Source organism: Thunnus thynnus, chromosome 15 (assembly GCF_963924715.1).
Source record: "Thunnus thynnus chromosome 15, fThuThy2.1, whole genome shotgun sequence".
NCBI lineage: Eukaryota > Metazoa > Chordata > Actinopteri > Scombriformes > Scombridae > Thunnus > Thunnus thynnus.
The window spans coordinates 5,670,613-5,696,470 of NC_089531.1; the positions used below are offsets into that span (position 1 = coordinate 5,670,613).

Consider the following 25,858-nt stretch of genomic DNA (forward strand, 5'->3'; position numbering starts at 1 on the left):
TGTGGATCCAACCGGAGCCCCGGTTTGTTATTCAGGTTAAAGTGGGAAGAAGCAGCAGGTCTGACAAGCAGCTGAGTGAAGTGCAGCCTGCGGAGGAAGCACCGGGACCGTCAGGGTGACACAGTCCGTCGAGGGAAGCACAGTCAGGTAAATGCTGATATTTCATTTTAGAGCGATTATCGGCCGATACCGATGACGTGCCGATAATATCGTGCATCCCTAGTTACAGTCTATGCATTGGAAACATGTCTGATGTGTTTAAAACTCCATCACTGCATCAGTTCAATGCATCATTAAATATTTGTTTTTTAAACCCCTTTTTTCAATCTGTTGACATCAATAGAGTCATGGATTCAGGGTTTTTGGACTCTAGTTTTGTGTTTGGGGGTTTCTGGTTTTATATGTTGCAGATGGAGGTTGAAGTGTTGTGTGTTTGGGTTAGGCTTCATGTATATTCTTGGATGGGTTGGTGTATGCTGGTTTGTATCAAGAGGTTTTGTGTTCCAGTGTTTGTTTTGCCCTTTCACACACCTGCCCTGCATCTAGCCTCGTCACCCCTGCCCTGCTCCCCGTGTCTCCCCCCCCAGCCAATCACCTCCTTGCCTCTTGCCCTGTCTAGTCACCTGTTACCCATTTCCTCATTAGTTCAGTTTGTATTTTAGCCCTGGTTTTCTGTTCAGTCTTTACTGGATCCTCTGTTCTGTTCAGTTTGTTCTGCTCCTGTTCAGCGTCATTCAGTTTGTTCTGCCTGCAGTCAAGCCTTAAAGACTTTATTCTTCAGCTTCGCTCAGCTTGAAGTCTCTTATATTTGACTCTGTTCCTGCTGCTCTTCATGACAAATAACGTTTGGAAAATGCTTTTCTGTAACTTGCATTATAATGGTGGAAATAAAAGATAAAATTGTAAGATAAATTGGTAAAGTGGATAAATTAATACACGAAAAAGTCATTGGTGACTGTTATTAACTAACTATAGACTATATAGTATGCATATATTATAACAAATGTATCAAAAATCCATTTAGCCCAATATCTATTTTTGTTTTAACTATAAAGGAGAATCTTTGCTTACTAGACAATTTAATCAACAATAATAATGATAATTCCAGTGAAGTTTACTGTTGTCATTGCTGTTAGTTATATTTTTGACAATAAAACAAGTTTACTTTTTAACTGCATAATGTCTCCACATTTGAGATGTTGGAACCAGCAAACGTTGATCAGAATCTCATCTTATTTCAGTCCCAACTGTGTGATTTCAGACGACACCAGAGGCCTGCTACTATGAAGCAGGATTTGGGGTTAGTGAGATAACTTCAGACTTCAGAGGATCAGATCACAACCTGTCAACACTCCGACCACTGACCAATCAGATCACTGGAAACCTACAAGATCCCGACATGGACAGAAGTCTTGAGTTTACAATAAAGTGACAAGTAAAAAGGAGCAATATATATTTTTATAGTTCAGTAGAAACATTTTATTGTTCCAGGCTTTCTATTTCTACTCTGGTTTTAAAACAGAACTTCTAACAAACAGAGAGATCGTTTATGACTCTAAACACATAATGATGATTTTAGCTGCATTTTAAAGTTCAGAACAACATGAATCAACTGTGTGATGATAACTGCAAATAAAAACGAAAGATTGTCTTTTATTAGAAAAATAATCCACACACTGTTAATTGGCTCCCGTTATTATAAATGCAACATTTGGGTCAGATAGACTCATCAGTCATTAACTACTTTCTTTCTTTTTTTTATGTGACATATTCAGAATGATTTCTTCATCATCCAACTAAATAGCAAAAAATACTACATCTACATCTTCTCATTCTGTTGTATGATTACAGGCTTCGTTGAATATGGCACTTTTCTGTCCCTAAATCAGAAGTTTTCCGCAGGTTCTTGGTATCACTGTTTCATCTCATATCATGAAGTACTTCATTTATGGATCTGATGATGTCACTCGTAGTTAACAACCCCTCCTCTTTCACGTGAACGCGCTTGTAGCTGGATACAGGCCTCTAGTGTATTTTTACATGGACATCTTTAGGCTGTAAAGGTGTGTGTGTGTGTGTGTGTGTGTTGTTGTACAACAGATACTCTTTCTTCAATATCTATAACGTAACAGAGCAGGTCAGGATCCTTTTTCATATAATAACATTATTACCGCCGGTGAGATCGACTATGCACACGAGGTCATCTAAGGAAACAAAGCAAACAATAATAAAAATGCTAATAGAGTAATAACATGGCTGGTGGACGACGGACAAGCTCATTTGAATTTGGCAATAAAAGAGAGAATGAGAAACAGAAAACACGCACCAGCGGTGACACAACATTAAGATGGAGCTCGGCCTCTGTCTTTGTATTTATTCATGCTTTAATCAGCAGCTGCTGGGCACAAGTAACACTACGACCAGAATTATCCCCATGAATGAATTTTGTTCTGACTCTGATTTAAACCCTCACCGCCCTGATAAACATTTTCCATCTGGTGTCAAATACAGGGGGATGGTTAGCGGACACCAACAGCTAAAATTAATTCTGTCTTCCTGCTGCGGGCCCCCTCTTTTTTTTTTTGCTTTCTGGGAAGCATCGATGTAATATTCATGTCAGAGATGTTTATTTTCATGACAAGTGAATGAGGAATAAGAATAATCCCTCTCTAACAAAAGCAGCCAATGAGATGGCAGAGGGATTTAGCAAAGCCTCGCACAAGTCACCAGTCGCCTTTTTTTTGGGGGTTTTTTTTTGCCTCAGATCCACATTAACAAGAGCAGGGAAAGATGCTGGATCATACAGGTTTAGTAACAAGCTCACCTGGGTCAGAACCTCAGCGTCTATTCACTGAGGAGGTTTTTTCCTGAGCAAACATGCCGTTAATCACAGACACTCATTGTGTAAAACTCACACAGCTGACAGACTAAACTGAACTAATTGAATACTGTAATGCTTTATTTAATCTCAAAAAGCTAATGAACACGCTCAGCAGTGGAGCTGCAGCTCGGACTGGAGCAAATTAATCTTTCACTTTCATCAACTAAAGTAAATCGCTCACAAAGATCCAAGGCGACCGAGGAGGAATCGTCTCATTATCATTTAAAATGTAACATATATCGAATTATTACTCGTATAATCAACACTAGTGATGTATTTTTTATGCTCATTAATTTTATTTTTAGTTAAATGTTAATGTATTGAGTGTTAAAGGTGTATTGAGTCAGTTATGACCTCTGTTGGAGACATTATCTCCTATTTGTATGGAAGTTCTTGTACTTTCAGTGTTTCTACGATGCTAATTGAAAAAGTTTCAGTAAAGATATCGGTACCATAAAGTGGCCCTTTATCGTGAGGTTGTAAGTTTTAACTAGTGTCTTTATTAATGGTCAATAAATTATTTGTATATCGGTAATAAATCATTAATAAGAACGACTTTAATCCAACAACAGACACTTTGACCTTCTGTAAAAGCTGCAGAGCATCTGGAACACAATGTTTTTATTGATATTTACAGCTGTAGCCTTTGATGGATTGTTGTAATAATCCTTTATTTATGTATCATTAGCATATGTAACTGCAGACAGGTTGGTTTATTAGTAAATTCAGCCTTGAGTGTCTGCATGAGACAAAGTGTCAGTATTTGACAACAAGGATCCATCAAGTCACTACTGAAAACACCAAATAGAGGATGATCTACTTCAGTTTGAAGGTCTACCTCTGTTTGGTGCTTTTTTTAAAATCTAAAATGTGTGCTGAGGGATCAGTTTAGGGCGCAGAGATGCTCCACAGAACGATTTAGAGGCTCTTTTGTGTCCACAGCTGTGAGACCTTTGAATGATGACATGTGATACTTGCTTGTTTCCTGAGAGACGGGTTGTGCTTTCGACATAGTAATAGTAGTAGTAGTAGTAGTAGTAAGGTCTTTTTTATATGTATTCTTTTTGGATGTGTTCATTTTAAAGGTTTTTTTTTCATATTTATGTTCTGCTTTACTGGGTCTGATTTATTATCTAGGCAGAATCCGATCTTTTGTTATTTGTCACTGTGCAACCAAGGGCAACCAAACCAGTCATCTACCTATCAATCAAGTCTGTGTATGTACAGTGAATGTTCATTTATATTTAAATCTTGTAACTACATTTAAACAATCCAATAACTACCTAACACCTCTCATATTTATATACTCATTTATGCTGGACTGGTTTCTCTGCACTTTTTTAATTGAATACACTACAAATTTCCTTCAAACTAGATTCTTTTGATTCCTCTTAGAGATTTTAAAGCTTCATTATCTGATGTCTGTTATTTGTTGATTGTGGTTGTCTGGCTGTAGTTGTGTTGTTTCTGTACGCTGGTTGTCTGATTATGGTTGATTCTTGTTCTCGGGTCTCAATCTCAATGACACAACCTGATTTAAATATTAAGTAAGAAATAAAAAAATAAATACTTGTTTGTCAACTGATTTTGAAGGTCAAAGGTCAAACTGTCCAGACAAAGCAAGATAAACACTAGCCAAAGGGATTTTTCACAACCTGGCAACCCAAAGTTATTAATGACTTATTACTAATCCGTAAAGCATTTCTCAACCATTAATTAAGCTATTAATCACAACGTATACATTATTTATAAAGGATGACCTAATAGACAGTAGTACCAAGAGTATTTCTATTATTACGTACCAAAGATACAGCACAGTGAATCTTAAAAAAAGCAGCAGCTAATCATTCAGTCCTTGGTATTGATCAACGACCCTGCCAACCGCTGCAGATAAATTATCATCATTTTATGCCACGGAGCAGAAAACTGAAGACATTACCCTCTCAATTATTCAGCTAATACTAACCCAACAGGGTTCAGGGTCAGTGTGCTGCTCACATAAATGAATTAATAACTGTGTGTGTGGGAGGTTTCAACCGTGATTTATCATGGTCAAATGTGTGAGGAGACGCAAGTGATGTCATCAATGTCCTTGGACTGTGTGTTGTGTTGTGTTAGAGGTTGCAGGATTTGGATTCACAAACACCCCTCAGTATGTGTGAATGTTAAGCTCTCACGGTCAACTGAGGACAAAAAAAAAAATCAGACGTCATCATCACTGACTCTATAAAGTAATAGCGGAGCTCTTCCCCCCCCCCAGAAGCCTTGTCGCTCGCGGCCCTCCTCTCCTAAATCGAAGTGAGACGCGGCGGCATTGTCCGAGTCGAAACTCCAAAATCTATTCATCCACGATAACATTGACAGCCGCTCGGTGAACTGATATTGTCAGCTTCAACGTTTAACTCTGTGCTCAGATGATTAAATCAGCTCTTTATGCAAGTGGGAGTCATGCCATAAAGCGTTTTCACTGAAGAAGACCTTTTTATGCAATAATAATTCTATCTAACCAACCATTTTCTATACATACTGTATTCATCCTTTTCAAGGGGTCACAGAGTGCTGGAGCCAATCCCAGCATGCTTTGGGCTAGAGGCATAGATATATTACAGTCATAGCAGGAACTTTAACTGTGTATTTGACAAAAATGTTGAATTTTATCCTAACCCTAACCCTACCCTAACCCTAACCCCAACCCTACCCTAACCCCAACCCTACCCTAACTCCAACCCTACCCCTAACCCTACCCTAACCCTACCTTAACCCTAACCCTAACCCTAACCCTAACCCTACCCTAACCCCAACCCTACCCTAACCCTACCTTAACCCTAACCCTAACCCTAACCCTACCCTAACCCTAACCCCAACCCTACCCTAACCCCAACCCTACCCTAACTCCAACCCTACCCCTAACCCTACCCTAACCCTACCTTAACCCTAACCCTAACCCTAACCCTAACCCTACCCTACCCCTAACCCTACCCTAACCCTACCTTAACCCTAACCCTAACCCTAACCCTAACCCTAACCCTACCCTAACCCCAACCCTACCCTAACCCCAACCCTACCCTACCCCTAACCCTACCCTAACCCTACCTTAACCCTAACCCTAACCCTAACCCTAACCCTAACCCTACCCTAACCCCAACCCTAACCCTAACCCTACCCTACCCCTAACCCTACCCTAACCCTACCTTAACCCTAACCCTAACCCTAACCCTAACCCTACCCTACCCCTAACCCTACCCTAACCCTACCTTAACCCTAACCCTAACCCTAACCCTAACCCTAACCCTAACCCTACCCTAACCCCAACCCTAACCCTAACCCTACCTTAACCCTACCCTAACCCTAACCCTACCTTAACCCCAACCCTACCCTAATCCTACCCTAACCCTACCCCTGCCCTAACACTACCCTAACCCTAACCCAGGAACTTTAGCTGTGTATTTGACAAAAATGTTGAATTTTATCCCAAATTAAGAATCTTAGAAGCTGTGAAGAGTGAATTCTGGGGTTTATGGAAGTCTTTCATTTCATATTTCTTTCTCTTACATCATTATTAGTTCATTGGCCCCCTTCAGTTAAAGAGTAAAAGTTTATCAGTGGCTCAATGTGCACAAAATAATACATAATTGAAACCAGTTGTAAGGTTTTGTATCACATTGCATACAAGATAAGCAATTCTTTTAAAGTTTCGTGCTGTGGGATCATCTTGCTGGGAGAGCTGCTAATCTTTAAGGAATTTCATTAGGTTTTTTTTTTAGTTGTATGATGTAAAAATGCTGTTTCACATTGAAAATATTCAAGTCCTGGTGAAAACAGATGGAAAAACATTTAAGAATTTGAATAGAAACAGGAGCTTTCTTTGTGGTTTCATCTATCAGTAACTCATTTGATGCCATGTGTGTTTCCTGGACTGAAAAAAAAACCAACTGCTAATGGCGCTAAATTAAGTCTTGACATCAGCTGCAGCTAAATCTCAGTGAGATCTGTTTGTTGTTTTCCATCCTTGTAATAATACTTGTGTGAGTTTGGAAGGCGTGTATCCTCCGAGGAGATCTGATAGGAGCACTCAGTATCGATCTGACTTTTAGTGGAACCACAAACAGGCTGATGTTTCAGGCTAATGTACCTTTTTGCTGAGCCCGAAGCTGCTGGGATGTTCTTCTTCTTCACTTTAGTGGACAGAGTTTCATGTGTTAATGTGAGTCCAGCGTGATGAGCTCATAGCTTTGATTACTGTGTTTGTTCATCTACTAGAAGTATATTGTTTGTATTATGTGTCTAAATATGCTAAAGTATATTAAAGTATATTAATGAATGTAGGGCTGCTAACAATTGCTAACATATACAACTAAGAGCAGCAAATCCCTTTAAAAGTGACTGAGGCAATTAATCAATTATCAATATAGTAGATCAACTAATCATTGCAGCTCTAAATGAATGTTCATATGTCTGTAATGGTTAGCAGTGAGTCTGATGATTTAATAATGATCTTGCACAAAACTAATTGAATCTGATATATCAAACACACCATTATAATTAATAACAGATTAGTTAAGAATTACTAATGACATTAGTTATTATAAGTCCTTGTGCATGTAAAGTTATCAAGAACCCAGAGAGAATTATCAAATAGAAATGTGAAGAAGTAGAGGAGGGTCCTTCAGTTCCCAGATCAGATTCTTATCATGAGCTGAAGACTTTCTATTAACATCAGCTCCCACACAGAGGATATAAAGAGTTTAAATGATGCTGCACAGTTGTCTTCATTTCTTATTTGTTAACACTTTACCTATTTAGCATTTATAAACAGTTAATAAATGGTTTATAACACATTATAATGTAGTTGTAAGCAGATATAAGTGTTTATCAATGTATTTGTTAACAACTACAACTCCTCCCATAACTGGGGACTGCTGTTTAAACAGATAATAAATGACAATATAGTAAAACATAGTTGTAATAACATAAAATATATCTTCATAAAGAAGATATAATTGCTGACAAATACTCTACACACTTAAAATGTCCTTATATCTGCTCATAACTACATTATAGTGTCATAAACCATTTATTAAATGTTTATATACTGCTTATGAATGTTAAATTGGTAAATTAATAAAGTGTTACCTGCTATTTTAATAATAGGGAAAGTTTGTAATCATCTGAATCTGGATTTACAGTACTGTGAAAGCCCAAAAGTCATAGTTTTAATTGAAAGAGACACATGGAGGATACTGAGATGTTCATAAAGCTGAATTTTCTGCAGACTTCTCCTTCATTCGTCCTCCTCTCTCTGGTTAATGTTGAAGAACCAAAACTAAAAAGGAATAACGTGACAGTTTTTCATTTGTTTCTCACCAATAAAACCCAAAAGTGGCCGAACTCCAAATCTGTCGTCTTCAGTTCAGATTTCTGAGTTTGTCACGTCCAGTTTGTAAAGTGCAAAGACTAGATTAAAAACTTGTAGCTCCCGTACAATTGCTCTGCTTGTATCTCTGAGTCTGTTGTATGACTCAGAGATGTATGATGATGATGATGATGTTTCCATTTCTGGTCAGAAGGTTTGAATTCTGAGTCTGTGCTATTCAATTAACTCTTGCACATTCAGTCTGTATTTCTTATCAAATCTTTTTTTAATAGCCTGTTTCTAAGTCTGGGTGTATAATATTTATTTTATTTGTCAGTCTTTATAGTGTTTGTTGCTCTTGGTCCAGAGCCCCACTGTTTTCTGAGTCTGAATCATCTCTCTGAGCTCCTGTTTATTATATTCTGTCAAATCCCTCTCCACCCGCTGGCCTCTCCCTCTCTGCAGGTCTATAAATTACACAGAGGAGACATGTTTGTGAAAGTAAACAACTCGAAGGCTGCCACAGGATCGGCGCTCAACAGGAGCAGCGGCGCTTGATCAAAAAAAACGAATTCCGCTAGTGATGCCGAAGCCACCGAATATCACATGTGCGATATTTTCTGTTGTTGGCAGGAGCGTAGAGAGGAGGCAGAGAGCCAGGAAGCAACAGGATTTATGAGAAATGTGACCAGGACTCACTTGTAAACCGTAATTAACTTATAATGTAATATGGTGATGTCAACAAATGCACCTTTTATAAAGTAATAAAACTACTGGTGCATGTTCGCCTTCCTGACATCGCCCTAAAAGTATAAATGACAACACTGAAGAAAAAGAAAAGCAGTAGCCAGTGATGGAAAAAAAACCAATAAGATGGATGTCTCTGTTTTTGTCTCTCTCTCTCTCTCTCTTTCTCCCTCTTTCCGCTGCTCTCTCTATCTCTCTCTCTCTCTCCCCGGGGTCCACAGCTGAAAAGTGATACATGGCTCAGTAATGGTCTGAACCCTGGGGAGAGCGGCTCTGTGGCCTTGGTAAGAGACTATCAACACACACACACACACCCAGTCACGCACAGCTAGTCACGGGCGTGTTGGCATACACACACACACACACACACACACACACAGGTTTGACTAATATGAGCTTTTGAAGGCTGACGCTAATATATCTTCAACCCTTTGTTTTTTCATTTTCTTGCCAGATATTGAGACATATTCAGTAGTTCTCGCTTGAAAAGACTCGGAAACAGCACCATCGAACAGTAAAACGTTTGATTGAAACTGACACTAGTGCATTTATTTTGGTATTAGCAGTTCTTTAAGGCAGAAGCTATGTAAGACTGCTTTTGATTAAAGGATTAACTCACCAAACTCACAATTGAATACTTTATAGAGACAGTGCAGTCAGAAAATATTAATAAAGTGACACATTTTTCATTGTGTTTCTCTGTACTGCAGCACATTTGATTTAATATAAAACAATGAGGGTAAAGTGGCGACTTTCAGCTTTAATTTGACGGTGAGAGAGCTGCAGTGAAACCGGAACTTCTGTTCAAGTAAAAGGAAAACTTCATTTTAAAGCCTCTGGAAATGTGGCTTGAAATCATAAAAATGCATATACGATATCGAAGTTGAGTGTCTCATTAAGTATCCACAAAATTCTGAATGAAAATAAACATTCATAACTATTAGAAAACTTAGCTCAAAAACAGCTCATTTGGCTGCTCAAACCATTTCTCAGGACTCACATTTGATTGACAGCTCACTTTAAGCTCAAGTACCGTTTTATTTTCCATTTATTCACTAAAACGTTTTGCTGATATGGAATAAACCAAATATATCAAATGGACCCTATTTGGTTAGAAAGCTTGACTAATCAACTAACTACTGAAACAGATTAAACCACCCAAATCTATGTTTTTATTTAACTATATCTCCCAGAGTATGATGCTAATCGTTTTAGCATTCTCCATTCACATACATGAAACCGTTAGCATAGCTTGAATGTTTTGCTATTAACTACTAAATCTATCAAATGGACCCTACTTGGTTGAAAGCTTGAATAATCCATTAACTAACAAACTGGGTTAGACCACCTGAAACTGTGTTTTTATTTAACTATGCCTCCTGGAGTATGGCGCTAATCGTTTTAGCATCTTCCATTCACTTACATGAAACGGTTAGCATTAGCTTATTATCAACTATCTCAGTGGTCTACTAGTTATCTTGACTAATCGGCTAACTAGCAGACTAGACTAGACCACACATATCTGTTTTTATTGAACTATACCTTCCAGACTACGAAGCTAAGTGTTTTAGCATGTTTCATTCACTTACATGAAACGGTTAGCATTAGCATTGCTATGCTACACTTTTGAGCTACTTATCCACTCCGTGATTAATACAGATTTGGATGGTGTACCCAAGTCTGCTAGTTCGCTTAACACAGTAACTTTCAAACCATATCAGGCTAATTTGAATGAAATTAAATCTAAATTAATTTGACTCCCACTGACATTTGTAGTAACGCAAATAACTAAAATTCCAGCCTTAAAACAGAGCCTTTCTCAACTGTATGTTGTGTTGTTCACTCCATATGTTTAGAATAGGACGGTAATTGTTTTAAAAGGGATCCCATATTGTTGTTTATTCAGTATGTCTGTTCCCATAAGCCTTAAACTATCGTCATATCTGTACAAGAGATGTGAGCCTACTGGCAAGGCGAGTGGAGGTGATAAGTTCAGACATGTCTGTAACATGTCAGCAGAAATTACATCTAAAGAGTTGGAGAGTTGACTTCAAATGAGAGCATTTGTGAATATTATGTACACGGATGAAGTTACAATGAGGTAAATACCTGCGCTGCATACCAGTAAATATTAATGGGAACTTTTTGAGTTGAAAGAGCATAATTATATGCATGTTGTGAATAGGCCAGTAAATGTGCAAAGATAACATTTACGTCAATAAGAGACAGTTCCCAAGGGAAGTTGGAGGCGGATGATCAGTAATGTCACATTTTAATTTTCTGTGTATAATGAGTGAACTCCGCTAGGCCATGCGTATTGTGAGAAATGTGGAAGATGCCAAATACGATTGATACATGTTAGAGAAGTCTGAGACACCGTTGTTTTCTGAGATGAGTCATGTCTGGATTATTACCAAAATGTTGAGATCAAGCAAGGTGGGGTTCAGCAAATAAGCTCCACATTAGGAGGGGTTATGAGAGATATATTATCTAATTTATCCCAGGATCAAGGCCTCGATTTGCTTTGTATTGCTCTTTATGCAGAGTAAACCTACTCATGTTGAACTCTACCAGCTTCCAGTGTATTTCTTTGAGTCTTTCTCTTATAAGTTTTGAGTTTAATACTAAGTTGTGGGTGACCTGAAGATTTATTGGCCCATCTGAAGATTTCCCACAACAACTGAACTGAACTGGAGCTGATTTGACCAAGAATATAGGAAGTAAACTCCAGGAACACGTTTCATTTTATTTTATCAGAAGGACCAAAGAAAGAAATGCTGAAGGTTGGTGGAACCGACTCTCTATATCCAATGAACAGTTTAGGAACTGTCGCCCTTTTTTAATGTATAGCACCCATCTTTCAGCTGCATCCAACTGTGCACTATCTATACTACTGTATAGCTGCATATCGTGCAGAGGAAGCTGAGCCTTTCTCTGCTCACATCGGGTGAGAGACGGGAGACGCAGCCTGGACAAGTTGCTATCACAGGCCTGACACATTCAGACAGACAACCATTCACACCTCCGCCAATTTAGAGTCGGTGATTAAGCCGGACTTTTGACTGCGAAAGGAAACCAAAGCGCCCGCTGAGTCGAGAACATGCGAACTCCAAAAAAGACGCCAGCTGTCTGGAGGATTGAAATCCAGGATCTTCTAGCTGTGAGGCAGCAAAACGAACCAATTAGCATAAAATTAAAGTCTTCAAATGCACTATTTCTCTTTTTTTAAGATGATTTCTTTGGGAATTCTTGCCTTTATTGGAGAGTGATAGTACGGAGACAGACAGGAAGTAAGGAGGGGAATGAAAGGGGTGCAATGAGCAACAAATTAACAGTGCGATTATACGCTGTGGTGTGCTCCTTAACCACTTAGCCACCAGGACGCACCATCATATTTAATATTTCAGTGACTGTCTGAAGTCTACGGCTCACAGACGTCCCTGGTGATGCCCTGCCAGACCTTTTTCATCGAGAGCTTTTAACTTTCAATCTAGTTTTCATCACTAAAACGAATAATCAGTCGGATTGAGGTCAAGTAACTAACTCGGCCAATTAAAAAACATCCCACCGTTTGTCCGCAATGTCGTAGAAATGAGGGACTATGTATAAAAAGCGTCTGCGTGTCCGACACTGCTGATGTAACACTGATGTAAACAGCATCAAATTAAAGCTGAAAGGCAAGCATTTTAACCTTGTAGTTATTAATTCAGCTCAATATGCTGGAGTACAAAAAAAATATGTCACTGTTAACCTCAGACACACCCAAATGCTCAAACACACACACACACACATAAAAAAAAAAAACCCACTCTTCAAACATTGTGAATCTGTCTTTCAAAGTTTGCTTGAGCGACCTTTCTTGAAGCCGAGGCCCGGCCGTCTTAACAGTAAGAGGCAGTTCTGGGTGAGTAACGGCGCTTCTTTTCTCACCTCTAAAAGATTCGAGGAGACAAGAAACGACACCCTCACGCACGTCTGTCTGCGGACCGTTCACATGTTAAGAGGAGAGCCGAGGACACTGGCAGCACCTGTGTCTTTTGTATTCTGTCACAGTGACTTTCAGTGAAATGGGAAAATAGATTGAGGTGTGAAGAAACAGTGTAGGCATTTAAAAAAAAAAAAAAAAAAAAAAAAGATAATAGCATTTTACCTGATCCCCATCTTTCCGTACCGGCACCGCATCGGCTGCTGGAGAGTCAAAGAGAAAGAAGACAGAGAGGGAGAGATGAATTTAAGATAATTTTGATTATCACAAGTGCTTCAGTAGCTACTGGTATCAAACCATGAGGAGGGAAAAAAAAAAAATCCAATCCAGAATACACAACTGCTTTGTCTCCATCCATGATAAGAGAGGGCAAGTGAGGGAAGGAGAAACATGAAGATGGAAAGAGGAGAAGATAACAGTATGTCAAGCTGATTCAGCCTTCAGCATGCTCGCTGAGGGAAAATGACAACGCTGTCCAGTATCTCTCTCTCTCTCTCTCTCTCTCTCTCCCCCACTAACACACACACACACACACGCCATGCTAAAATTAGATTAATTATCCACGCCAAGCTTTGGCACACAGAGGGCACAACCAGTTTGAGTCATGAAAGCCGGAGATGATTCTAAAATATTTGAGGGCGATTAAAAGGCGACACCATTCTGCTAGTTAATATCATAAGTATAATAGTGTGCGTCTTTATTAAATTACTGCGAATAAAAAAAATTAAAAAAAGGAAACAGGCTGTTCTCAGTGTTTCTGGTCAAGCAGCAGAAACTCTGATTTAACCTTCTGCTTACACAACACGATGACCTTGAGTTTGACCTTAACGGTAAGCACTTAACAGCACTGTGGGAGAAAAAACAAGCAGCCCCCTCATTTATTTGAATGTTGTTGATGCAGAAGGGGTGCCAAAGTTGAATTCGACTCATCATTTAGCAAAACACAATGCAATGTCATCATGTTAGCCATCAAAATACATGCAAACACACAATCCTGCTACATTAACATGAATGCCATATTTCTGCTGTTCATTGCAATAAAAGAAAAAATGGCTACAAAGGAAGGGGATCCCTCTTACAGTAAGGACAGACATGTGATATGATGAGCTTGTCCTCCCAAAGGAAACACAACATAATAGGTCATAATGTCAGTCGCCAAAAACAGCCTATAGTTACGTTTGACAGACGCCATCTAGCAGCTGTAGTAATTATGACCCGCAGATGTGGTGCAGTTCAGATGACGTCGATATAATGTGACTGATTTCCATATTCTGAGGTGGCGGGTTGGGGTGGATGGTTGGATCCTAACTTGTAAAAAGTAGATTTAAGCTGTGTCTCATGTCATATGCTTCTGTTAGTACATTTTCATGTAGTACACTGTGTACTTATTGGCATAGTGCACAAACTTTGACAGGTTAGTGTCGTCTAAAATCAAACATGGCCGTTGTGCACTTACCGGAAATGACGATCGCCAATTAGCATTAGCTAGCGCTAGCATTCACGTTATCGTTTGTGCTACCAAATCATTACAGACTGCTAAATTAACCCAAAAAACATACTGATGGCTTATATCCGACAACAGTATAGTGGTGCTTAGTGCTAAAAAGTCACCGTAGTTACAACGTAGCCAAGATGGCGACCACTGAGGGTGATAAGTGTCCATAGTTCCACACTCAACGTTTTGACTGTTTTGAGTGCATTTTTCCATACTACTCAGTGTGAACACACTTATGCACTCAAAATGTGAAGTGTAAGTACAGAAGTGAAGCGATTTGAGACGCAGCATTAGTAGTTTGCTGCAGGAGACCACTGTTCGCTTCTTGTTTCCAACCGCGAGTCGGGACAGTTTTTTTAAAAACCGTAACTACAATTGTCTTGGTGTTTACTGTTGCCATGACGGTGAAGGTTGACTAACTTTAAATAGTGGCTTTAACCCACACCACGTTTCAAGTGATCATTTTAACCCAAACCATGATCTTTTCTTAATCCTAACCAGGTGGTTTTTGTGCCTAAACCTAACTAGACCTTAACCACAGCGTTGTCACGGCAATAACATCACTATTTTTTTATTAACAGTTATTTGTAACGGTTTTGGAAAACACAGACAAATGATGTTGTCTTGACGATTACTGCTGATAAAGGCGCCTGATTAGAACACGTCGTTTTTATGGTCTTTTAATTTGGAGGACTTGTTGGATCTAATGCAATAGACTGAAGAAATACATTAACTCAAAGGATGCAATTCACTATATGTCTCTCATTGTCAGCTAATCTCATGCAGAGCTAAACTAACAGTTAGAATTAGATTAGAAAGAAAAACATGATCACTGTTATTATTCTTTGGAGCCATTTTTAAACAAACTAACGTGACTAAACTCTTCATAATGAAGGAACATGTCACCCAGTGCAGCGATGTGACTCACTGACGTGTTTTTAATAGGTTTTTTTTTTTGACAACAACAGAGCTCTACAGCACAGAGGAGTAAGATATATCAGGCTTTAGATAAACACACACACAATACTTGTTAGGTTCAGTGTTGGTTTGACTCCAAACATGAGATTTGCTGACAATAAGAAAAATATCTAATCACCAGATATATCCTTTAAGAGTTGTTATTTCTGTCAGCGAGTTTACAACGTTGATCGTTGTTGAATGTTGTTGCCCTTTTTGTGGTTATTTTCCTTTCGCTACTTTTCATGGATTTAATGATTTTTCTGGCTTTGACGAGTGAAGATGGCCACGTCATCCTTAACCCATAAGAACCCGGACCCATCTCTCCTTAAAGGAAAATTATGGGGAATATAAGGAACACATTTCTGAATTTATTTTTTTTTTTAAATTCTACCTTCAGTGTCAAAGATCTGTAATGTAACATATATGTCATAACGATATTTCTCTTGTTTTATACTTGTTTTATATCAATTTGTTCAAGAAATGTGGTCAGAACAGGTTAAATGTAATACAGGACGTCTTATTACAGCATCAGAATTGTTAAATGGGTTGAAACTTACCTTTAGTAACAAAAAACACCATGGGTTCTTATGGGTTAATTCCACCAACACACTTCTGATTCTAGAGAAACAACCATCAATGAGCACAACAACTTAAACATGTTGAGTGACAGCGGTCCACTTCCCATGAGCAAGAAAACAGATTTGTTCACTATATAACTTAACATTAGATACCAAATAACACAGTAGAGCTAATGTTGCCACATTCACATCTGGATTTATGGCAGATAATAAACCACATATGTTGAGCTTTTCCAAACATCCCATCACCTACTAAAAAATTCAATAATATCTTTCCACAAAGCTCAAGAGATGTTTGAAAATTCATGGACATATAATTAGTAATTAGTTCACTTGAATCATAAAATTGCAGCAGCAGGAACTGAAGCTACATGTTGTTAGCAGCTGTGTGTTAATGCAGATGTGCCATCAAATTACTAAACTAACTCCCTTAAATGAATATTGTCACTTGTCTGTAGAGCTTTCATACAGTTTTGATGTTATATTGGATGTTGTTTTAGCTGCTGGAGCAGACGTGCTGCTGTGTAACAGTGAAAGATGTCATGGAGACAATAAATGGGAAACCAAACCAAAATACAGATGTGGTTTGATTTTGGACTGAGATATGTGGACTTGTTTTTGAGGTTTTAGTTTTTTGAACACAATGCTGTGTTATCTCTGAAAACCCTTCAACGTATTTTACAGGGTGATGGATGTTTTCTGTTTTGTTACTTTGTGTGAACAAACACTTTGAAGACGTTGCTTTGCTTTTCAGCAGCTTAAAAATGACTGAGCAGCTCTTCTATTATAGATGGTGCAGATAGATGGATAACTCTACACAGTCTGGAGAAAACGACACCGGGATTAGTGCAGCGTGTGTGTGTGTGTTAGCAGTGGAGAGATAATGAGTCGGCATCAGTGGTGGCTCAGACAGTAGAGGGTTTATATTTTAAGTGTAAGGTCACTGGTTTGATTCCCAGACTGGAAAATGTATGAAGACAAAGACGTAGAAACAGTCTCTTCTCTTCTCTTTGACAGCAACCACAGAGCTGTCAAAGCTGCGTAAATGATTTAAAAAAAACAATTATTCACAGTCTGCTTTACCTCAATAACTAAAGAATCAACAAAAATAAATTATAAGAATAAATTAGACAAAAAGATTTCAGTATGATCCTGGTTATGATCACTAAGGAGTGTTTTTATGTGTTTGTACATGTAAAAATTTAAAAAATGTAAAAATTCTGGTTGTTGGAACCCAAATAAGTCCTTGTACTGGATTTGAGAGACCTGAATATGCTAGCTTGTTTATTAAAATTAAAAAAACAAAAACAAATAAGTAACACTGTGGTTTCTAATTACTTTCAGGAATTTCTATGATGTTACATGTTGATGGTACACCAAAAACTCAGCTTTAGACCAGTTGAATATTTACTGGTATTACTTTTGTTCTTTCTTTCTTTCTTCTACTTTCTACAACTTTGTTTATTTTTGATTATTTTGCTTTTGCCGCATTTGAAAACCACTCAACTAAATGATACTGCTGTGCACTGCATTTCTGTTTTTCATGTAACAGATACTCATAATCAAAATTGTACAATCAAAGTGAAAGTTTACGCCAGTAGTGTGAAGGAAAGGTTGAGTGTAGGTATCGTTTGTCATGCAAATCTTCTATCACCATTAGTTCAGTAAGACGACACCAAATCCAGCAGACGGCGTTAAAGGACGTGTCCACAGTTTTTCAAGTCTTTTAAGGAGCCCAAATGAACATTTAATTAGGTTTTTCTTGCTGTAATCGTTCCTCTTGTTCATACTGACCATTAGAAGATCCTTCATAATGACAATGGGACAAAAACCACTGTATTTCAAAGTTTATCTGAAGCTAAAATCAAGTAGATATGTAGTCTTTTTAGTGCCAAAGTCCCTCTTTTTGTTACTATACTTCCACCTGCAGCTCAACAGGGAAACACTGTCCACTGCTGAAGCCTCATATAAGCTTCACATCAACTTTTTGGCCCCCATCACTTACATTGAAGGGGATCTTTTAACAGATTTGAATTGTGAACACATCCTTTAAACTGGCAGCCATTAGTCAAAGTGGGTCCATTCTCAGCCGTTTTTGATAATTTAGTATGTACAGTGATGTTGCAGACGTCAGACAGTGGAAGACTCGTCTGCACCCGTGTCACTAGTGAGACACTCTGAGAACTTTTTGAAATCCTGTATCCGAGGATATGAATAATTCTTTTGTGACATGCCTCCCACTCTGTCTCTGTGAGCTGTCTTCCTGCTATGATTCAGAAGGCAAACAGCAGACTGTGGAGGGTTGTCAGCTGACGTGCTCCACCTGGTCATCTCGGGCCCTGAAGGTAATAAAAACTGGCCCATTAGCTCGTTTTCTGCCTCGTTTCCAGCTGGCATCCACCAACTTCCATCCACTGCCATGGTGTTTATCTCACACATCCCTGCATTTAGAGCCTCAAGTAATGACTATTTTTCATTATTAATTCATCTTTTGTTTATTTTTTCCACCCATCTATTAATTAATTAGTCTATAAAATGTCAGAAAATAGTGAAAAATTTCACAAATGCCCATAACATAATATAATATTCACAAAAGCAGAGAGTTATCTCATTTGGCAATGACTAACAATTAGCAAAATTGTTGTCAATTTAATTTTCTAGTGTCTCATCACTGCGCTGCTGATTCTGCTCACTCCTGCACTCCATAATTTCATGAAGTTAAATCTGAGAAAAAAAATGATTTGTTTAATTAAATCTCCTTTGTGAACCAACATATCATCACAATCTCTCAGCCGGTCGGTGACATCGTGTCACCAGATCCTGAATACAAACAGAAACAGGACATGACTCATAGCGTGCATGTAAACATACTCCTCATGGACGTTCTCCACGGATACACGCCGATCATAAAGAGTGTTTTCTTCCGTCGCTGCATTAAGACGAGTGGAAAATGAAATCTCTGTCCAGTATAAGACTCAGAGCCAGTGCTAAAATTAGATTAATTATCCACGCCCTGCCTTGGCACAGGGGGGGCACGGCCTGTATGACTCAGCGAAGCCTGGGATGTTGACGGATATTAGATTTAAGTGGCGATGAAAGGAGAGCCCTCCCCTTGTTAACACAAATTATAACCTACATCTCTAATATCTTGGTGGTAAGAAGTGAGATAAAAAAAAAAAACACACTGCTGCTTCTTCTTCTGCTTCTTTCCAGGACGCTAAAAAAAAAATACTTAAAGTCAAGTGATTATTAAAATCAAGACGGACTTCAGCTACAAATAAGTGAAGATAAGGGTGCTTATGTGGAAAATTGCTTAAGTTGTTGAATATCGCTCTTACAGATTGTTTCACGCGGGAATCATCTTCATCAGATCTCCACACTCTCATCAGCGGAAGCTTTAAAAAAAAAATCCTCCTTTAGCCCGTCACCTCTCTTTCATCTCCTCTTTGATGAAAGGCTGATTGAAGTGGATTTAACAGCTGGAATCAATAAAGCAGCCCGGACTCACTTATCAGTCTACTTCGCACTAAGAGCCGATATTTCTTATGTACTGTATTCTCAACATATGGCCCAACATCCACATCGACGCCTGTCTGCATCGATTTTGTGCTCCTCGCCAGGTCCCGCCCCCGCTGAAGGGAGCGCTGCCAATCCGCAGCGTCTAAAAATACCTCAGCCTTCATACTCCCTTCAATGAAGACTTAAGCTTTCCATCCAAATCAATATCAATAAAAAACCCTGCTGGGCAAAAAAAAAGGGGGGGGGGGTAAAAGATACAGTCGGAGATGTTGTTCTTCATCTCGAGGGACGAGAGATGACAGCTCGGTAGCAAAGTCACTCCTACGATCGATCCACACACAGGTTTTTAAAAAAAATCTACTGTTGAGCAGCAATGAGAGTTGATTTCAGATATCTATATGTCCATTTGGAAAGGAAAAATACTCCTAATAAACACTTCTTCTCTAAAATACTGATAGTGAGTATGTTTACAAGCTCATGAGTATCCGGGTTATGATCAGGTTTATGGAGTATCCCAGTTTTCTGTTGTATATGTTAACATCATATCCAGGTTTCTGATCATTCTCTGCCATGTTTACATGTGTATCATTGACTCGAGTTACATGGTAGTTAGTAAAACATGAAATATGATGGTAAAATAGTGTATCGATGATCATAAATTGTATTGTCACTCTTGGTTTCTGTTACCGGTGATCAGATTAAGAAGCTAAATCCAGCAGCAGAGCAATAAATGCAGCAGACAGCCAGAAACCAAAAATGTCTTCTCAACTGTTTGGTACAGAAATAAGAGGCTGAGATGTTTTGGAATAAAGACACATCTGAAACATAGATACTGTCATGATCATGTAAACAGGAAACATGGAAACGCCATATCCCGAATATGATCAAAACCGGAATAATACTCAAAACCGGGATGTTAAAGTGCATGTAGACAACAGTCAGGTGTCCATATGAACAGTGAAAGAGGTTTTCCTCGCTGTAATCATTCCTCCTGTTCATACTGGCTGTTCAAAGATCCTTCAAATGTGCTTTCAATGGAAGTGATGGAGGCCAAAATCCACACAGTCATTTAAAAGTTGATGTGAAGCTTATATGCAGCATCAAATTTCCTCTTTGTATTTCGTTATGTAGTAACAAAAAGAGGAACTTCAGCTCTAAAAAGACTAATTTTGTTATTAGAATAAGTGAATATAATGCAACCTGCAATATTAACACCTTTAAAGTCATTATTTTAAGATGTAACTCTGCATTTCTGGGCCCCTTCATTGTTGCCAAGTGGTGTATTTTCCTTCCTCTTAATAAGTGTGGATAACTGACTAAATGTCCGTAGCATCATGACACATTATAATTTTCCAGCTCCTCTCCAGATAGCGGTGAGACGACGCTGCCCTGACAGATTTTCATTTTCATTTCAGCTCTATTTCACCAGGCCGGTCCACTCACTCATGATATATTTCTTGAGAGAGCCCTCCTGGGTAAAACTACAAAGGGGTTTGATATCAGAGAATTTTTTTAAAAGCAGCAACAGTAAGCTACAGGTTTTTGATTTGAGTCCCCGAGAGCGTCTTTCTAGAGCCACCAGTTAGCAAACAATCACACAGAAGAGAGAACAAACCAGACCAGAGTTCAGTGTTTTTAATTGTCTCTATTGGCCTTACAGATATTATTATCTCTATTTATACATATATTACTCTCAAGACATGTTAAACTCAGCAACTACTCATATCCAAACATCAAAATAGATCATCAGTACTTTCCACAGTGACCCGTTTTACCTCTACCCAACTGACTCATGGGGGTTTTCTGACCTGCTGACTCCATATTTAAATTTAGATAACATTAATTAAGGATTGCAGACAACATAAGACTGACCAGCAACATGGACAAAGGAAGGAAAAACTTTTAATTTTGTGCACATAAGAGTGAAATTAGCGCTACAGTGATTTGCTGAAACATTGACAGAAAGTTATTATTACAGTTTCTAGGTTTTCTCTTTTGTAAATCCTTTGACTTCAAGGGTAGAAACAGAATCATGTAAAGTGTTGGAGAAATTCAGTTTTTGCTTAATCATAAAATGTTTGTAAGCTAGCATGCAACTTGGTCGTTAGCAATGGTTTAAAGGCGCACAGGAACAAGTGAGAAGTGGTGGATCCTGCAAGATTTGTTTGCTTGCTCTTTACTGTTTTGTTGTTTTTTTGCAGCAGGATAAAGTTATGCTATTTCTGCCTTTGCTATTTCACATAAATATATTTAATCTGAATAAACTACAGCGGTTTTATTATTCATCTCTAAAAGCCGCAACATGCTTCAGCTGCTTCAAAGAGGTTTTTATAAAAATACATTCTGGGTAACATAGAAGTAGAAACAGAACAAAAATACATCACAACAAATAATTACTGCTGTAGTCAAATCACAGACTGATGAAGGAATTTCATTAATATTTCATGTAAAGTTTTACGTCCAAGCCAGATATTAAATAAACTAGTTTTAAAGGTCCAATAAATACATTTCCATCTCATCAAAGGTCCAGTAAAGGTGCATTACAAGATGATATTTCAGTACAAAAACTGCAGAACTCTACATGAACAGCATTACTGTACCGCATATTAAGTATGTATAATATAAACAGATTTTAGACTTATGCCTGAACACCTGAGATGACCTACACCCACACATTTAAACACGTACATACCAAGACATCCAATAATATCAGACCCATTTTCCTTCACACATTCTGCAGACTTGACCCTGTACTTTTGGTGAAGGTCAACAATTCAACCAGAGAAGTGAGAACAGCTGACTTATTCAAATTTGTTAGACACACACTCACTCTCCCTCTCTCTCTCTGTGTTAATGAAAGGCATGCAGTCTTAGTTATGACTCTGCTCTCTGTGAGTACATTTGAGATCCAACCCAGGGGATCCTGAAGGCCATTTACTCCACACAACACACATACATGCACACACACACACCAGAGACCTCTGGAGTTGATGGAGCTCGCTGCCGGAGCCACAGGGGAGGAAGGAGAGGGTGGGAGAGTCACAGAAGGAAGCCGAGGCTCTCAAAATACCAGAGAGAGGAAAATATTGAAGAGGGAATTGAGGGGAGGAACATAACGGAGATTGATCGAAGCTCAAAACTGCAGGACAAAAGGGTGAGGAGAGAACAGCAAGGGCTGCTGGGAAAATAGGATAAAGCAAAAAAATAAAGCTGAAAAGATAAGAAAAGGAGGAATAGGAGGAGTGGAAGGAAAGGCAGAGATGTGAATGAAAATGTCAGTAAAACTGGATTCAATTCAACTTTATTTATTTGTCGAAGGGAAACTATATACAGCAGCTCAACCACCCAGATCAACAGATATACACAGTTTATAATAAAAAAGAATAAATAATATTCATCATAAAGCTTAAGACTATATGTTTAAAAAAAAGCATATGTGGAATTGTTAGTAAAAAATGAATAAATAGAGATAATGTCGTCATTTAGCGTTATTGCAAACACTCTGCAACGTGACCCCAGTGACGTCTGACAGTTTCTCCATGACTGTACAATTAATGGAAACACTCAAATATGAATAAATAAACTCTGGTCAGATCACTGACTAGCTTACTAATGTTGCTTAGCAACCGCAGGCAGCCGAGGACTACTTTCTAAATGATTCTTGTACTGTAATTGTTATTTAATAAAACAGTTATTATTCAATTGTTTCTATATTGTAATATTAGGTAAACATTTTATAAAAGTAATATTCCTCTCCTGGTAGTGGTATATTGTGGTATATTATATATATTAACTGTGATATAATCACAATATACCACAGTTAATAATAACTGTCTATTTTCAATATACAGTAAGTGTAATTTCTGTCAGCTACATCTAGGTTACATCTATTTGTCACCAAAACAAATGACTTTTTAAAAAATTATTCATATAGCTCATCTTAAAAACATGTTGAGTGAAATGTACAATTATTTCCTTAAATACTACAATCAGTTTGATAGCGCAGTGAAATTAAGGTAACATCTTCATTATCGACATCCCTTAATTGGTTTCAGGTTGCGTTATTATTTTGCACGTTTAGAAGAAAAAGAAAAACATAAGGCAAGAGGAGCTTGTATGAAAATAGTTTATAAAAATGCCCAAAGCAGCATCCTGTAAAAAAAACAACAGCTGTGTGATTTAACAAATGTCTCAAAAATCTGTGCTCTTTGTTGCACTACACTTCCCACGTCCCACTTATGTTTGGATGCATCAAAAAGAAAGAAAATAATCAGCAGACTCTGCAGCTTTATAACCTGTTTTAGCTCATTATTTCTGCCGTCACCAACCAGCTCTACGTCATCAACAGATGAAGTTTGCTCAGTAGTTTTGGAATTGTAGTTTTACATTTTTCTCTGAGGACGACTTCAAGGATGACCTTATAGCTGATATCCTCATGGTGAGACTTTGTCAACTGCTGTTTTCCAAGGTCAAGAACAAACTTTAAACCTCAATTTTTAAGCCAGCGTGGACAAAGAGTCGTTGAGAATGTTGTATAATCCATCAGGACAGCTTGTGGGATGGTAGGAATAGCTTTGGAAACTGCAACGGCATTGTGTACAATAATTTCTATAACCTTCAAAACCACTTAATGCCGTGATTGGCAGCTGTGTGGAGGTGAGAAAGGAACCAGGGTTTGAACTTCTCTCTCAAGCTCTCTGTTGTCATTCTTTACACAACTATTTCTGTCACTTTTCATGCAAACAACCGAGTGCAACACTGTGAATGTCTTCCAGAAGAGACTGTCTGAAACTGTGCTATGCATTTAAACAATATCACATCTTCCCCTTCTCCGTGACGGTTGCCTTTTCGCTCCGCCTTGAAATGTAGCCCTTTGGAACAACTACAAACTAGGGATGCACAATATTATCACCATGTCATCGGTATCGGCAGATAAAAGCTCTAAAGTGAAACATCGGCATCGACGAATTCTGCCAATTAAGAGAAGCCGATATGTTGCCTTCTCCTCTGCCGCCTGACTGTGCTTCCCTCGATCGGACTGTGTCACCCTGACGCTGCTTCTTCCCACTTTAACCTGAATAACAAACCGGGGCTCGGTGCCCCGGTTGGATCCACACGGAGAACCGGGGCTTCCCTCCAGTCATGCTGCGGCCGACGCTCCGCTAGCCTCTCAGCTAACGTTAGCCCCGGTTCTCCCTGTGGATCCAACCGGAAGTCTGACGGGCAGCTGAGTGAAGTGGAGCCTGCGGAGGAAGTGCCGGGACCGTCGGGGTGAAACAGTCCATCAAGGAACTGCTGTTTGGCTGCACAGATAGGAAAAACCTTGGCTGACAGGATGTACCACTCTGTTTGGCAACCAGCGTATTAGGTGCATTACCGCCACCTTCTGCTCCTGAGTGTGGACCAGAGATTAAATCCTACACATTAATCCTGTCTGTCTAATAAACTCAAAGAAAACTCTACTGCTCCACCAACTTGGCAGGTTCATTAAAGTTTTAACACTGAGCTCCTGAACTCCAGTCTTCCTAAGTTCTTCCTTCGTGTATTGTCTGTCTTGATCATTCTTAGTATAATCTATGCTTGCATGTGTAATAGTCTCCTCAGCCAGCTGGAAAAAAATATGTGCATATATCGGTATCGGCAATCAGCCACAATGAGTTGGAAATATCGGATATCGGCACAAACAACAAACACTTTTGATTTCCGACGTGACCAGACAACACGTCACTCCTTTTCAAGCACAACCTGCCCCTTTAAAGGACGGGTTCACAATTTTTCAAGTTTGTCTTAAAACAATCAGTCAGGAGCCCAAATGAACACTGAAATTGTTTTTTCTTGCTTTCCTCCTGTTCATACTGACCATTAGAAGATCCCTTCATAACATCTACAATATTCATTCCATTTGTTGATGAAAATGTGATATGCTTCTATGAAAAACTCCACAATAGCTAACAAATGGATCTTGAGGTGACATTGTTTTCTCAACTACCCATATTTCAGTCGAACAGGAAGTTTAAAACAAATTATTTCAGGTGCATCAGAGGATTAATCCCACAAATGAGTGTTGCATCTCTCTAATCATGACAGTGTGTGTTTTTCTTTTCACTACAATGTCACTTTGGGGAAATTGGCAAAACACTGCTGTAAAAGATGCTAATTCTTGTCCGTTGCATTGTACTCGGTAATTAATCCGATTCCAAGTGTGATTAAAGCGTTGAGGCGGCGGCGGCGGCGTAATGTTTGCTTGTTAGACTGTGAAACGCAGCTCGCAGCCTTTGAGGTTTGGCTACAGTATGTGTGAGGCTACCGACCTTTTGGAAAATGTCATCTCTGTTTGTGC

General features: G+C 38.7%; 1 protein-coding gene and 1 long non-coding RNA gene across 11 annotated transcripts in view; one reads left to right on the forward strand and one right to left on the reverse strand.

The window, feature by feature from the left end:
- Positions 1 to 25,858, reverse strand: part of fam131ba (family with sequence similarity 131 member Ba) — a 66,211-nt gene that overhangs the window by 19,451 nt on the left and 20,902 nt on the right. For 5 of the 9 annotated variants that reach the window (XM_067612055.1, XM_067612052.1, XM_067612051.1 and 2 more), the window contains exon 2: positions 13,132 to 13,169. The exons of 1 other annotated variant lie outside the window; for it this stretch is intronic. In XM_067612055.1, coding sequence (XP_067468156.1) covers positions 13,132 to 13,169 — 38 coding nt within the window. The remainder of the gene's footprint in view (positions 1 to 13,131; positions 13,170 to 25,858) is intronic. 3 more of the 9 variants (XM_067612054.1, XM_067612050.1, XM_067612048.1) reach the window with 1 other exon arrangement.
- Positions 1 to 25,858, forward strand: part of LOC137198307 (uncharacterized) — a 59,424-nt gene that overhangs the window by 18,357 nt on the left and 15,209 nt on the right. Inside the window, exon 3 of one of the 2 annotated variants that reach the window (XR_010931618.1) lies at positions 9,203 to 9,265. The exons of the other annotated variant lie outside the window; for it this stretch is intronic. This is a non-coding gene — a long non-coding RNA (uncharacterized lncRNA). The remainder of the gene's footprint in view (positions 1 to 9,202; positions 9,266 to 25,858) is intronic. 2 annotated transcript variants of the gene reach the window in all.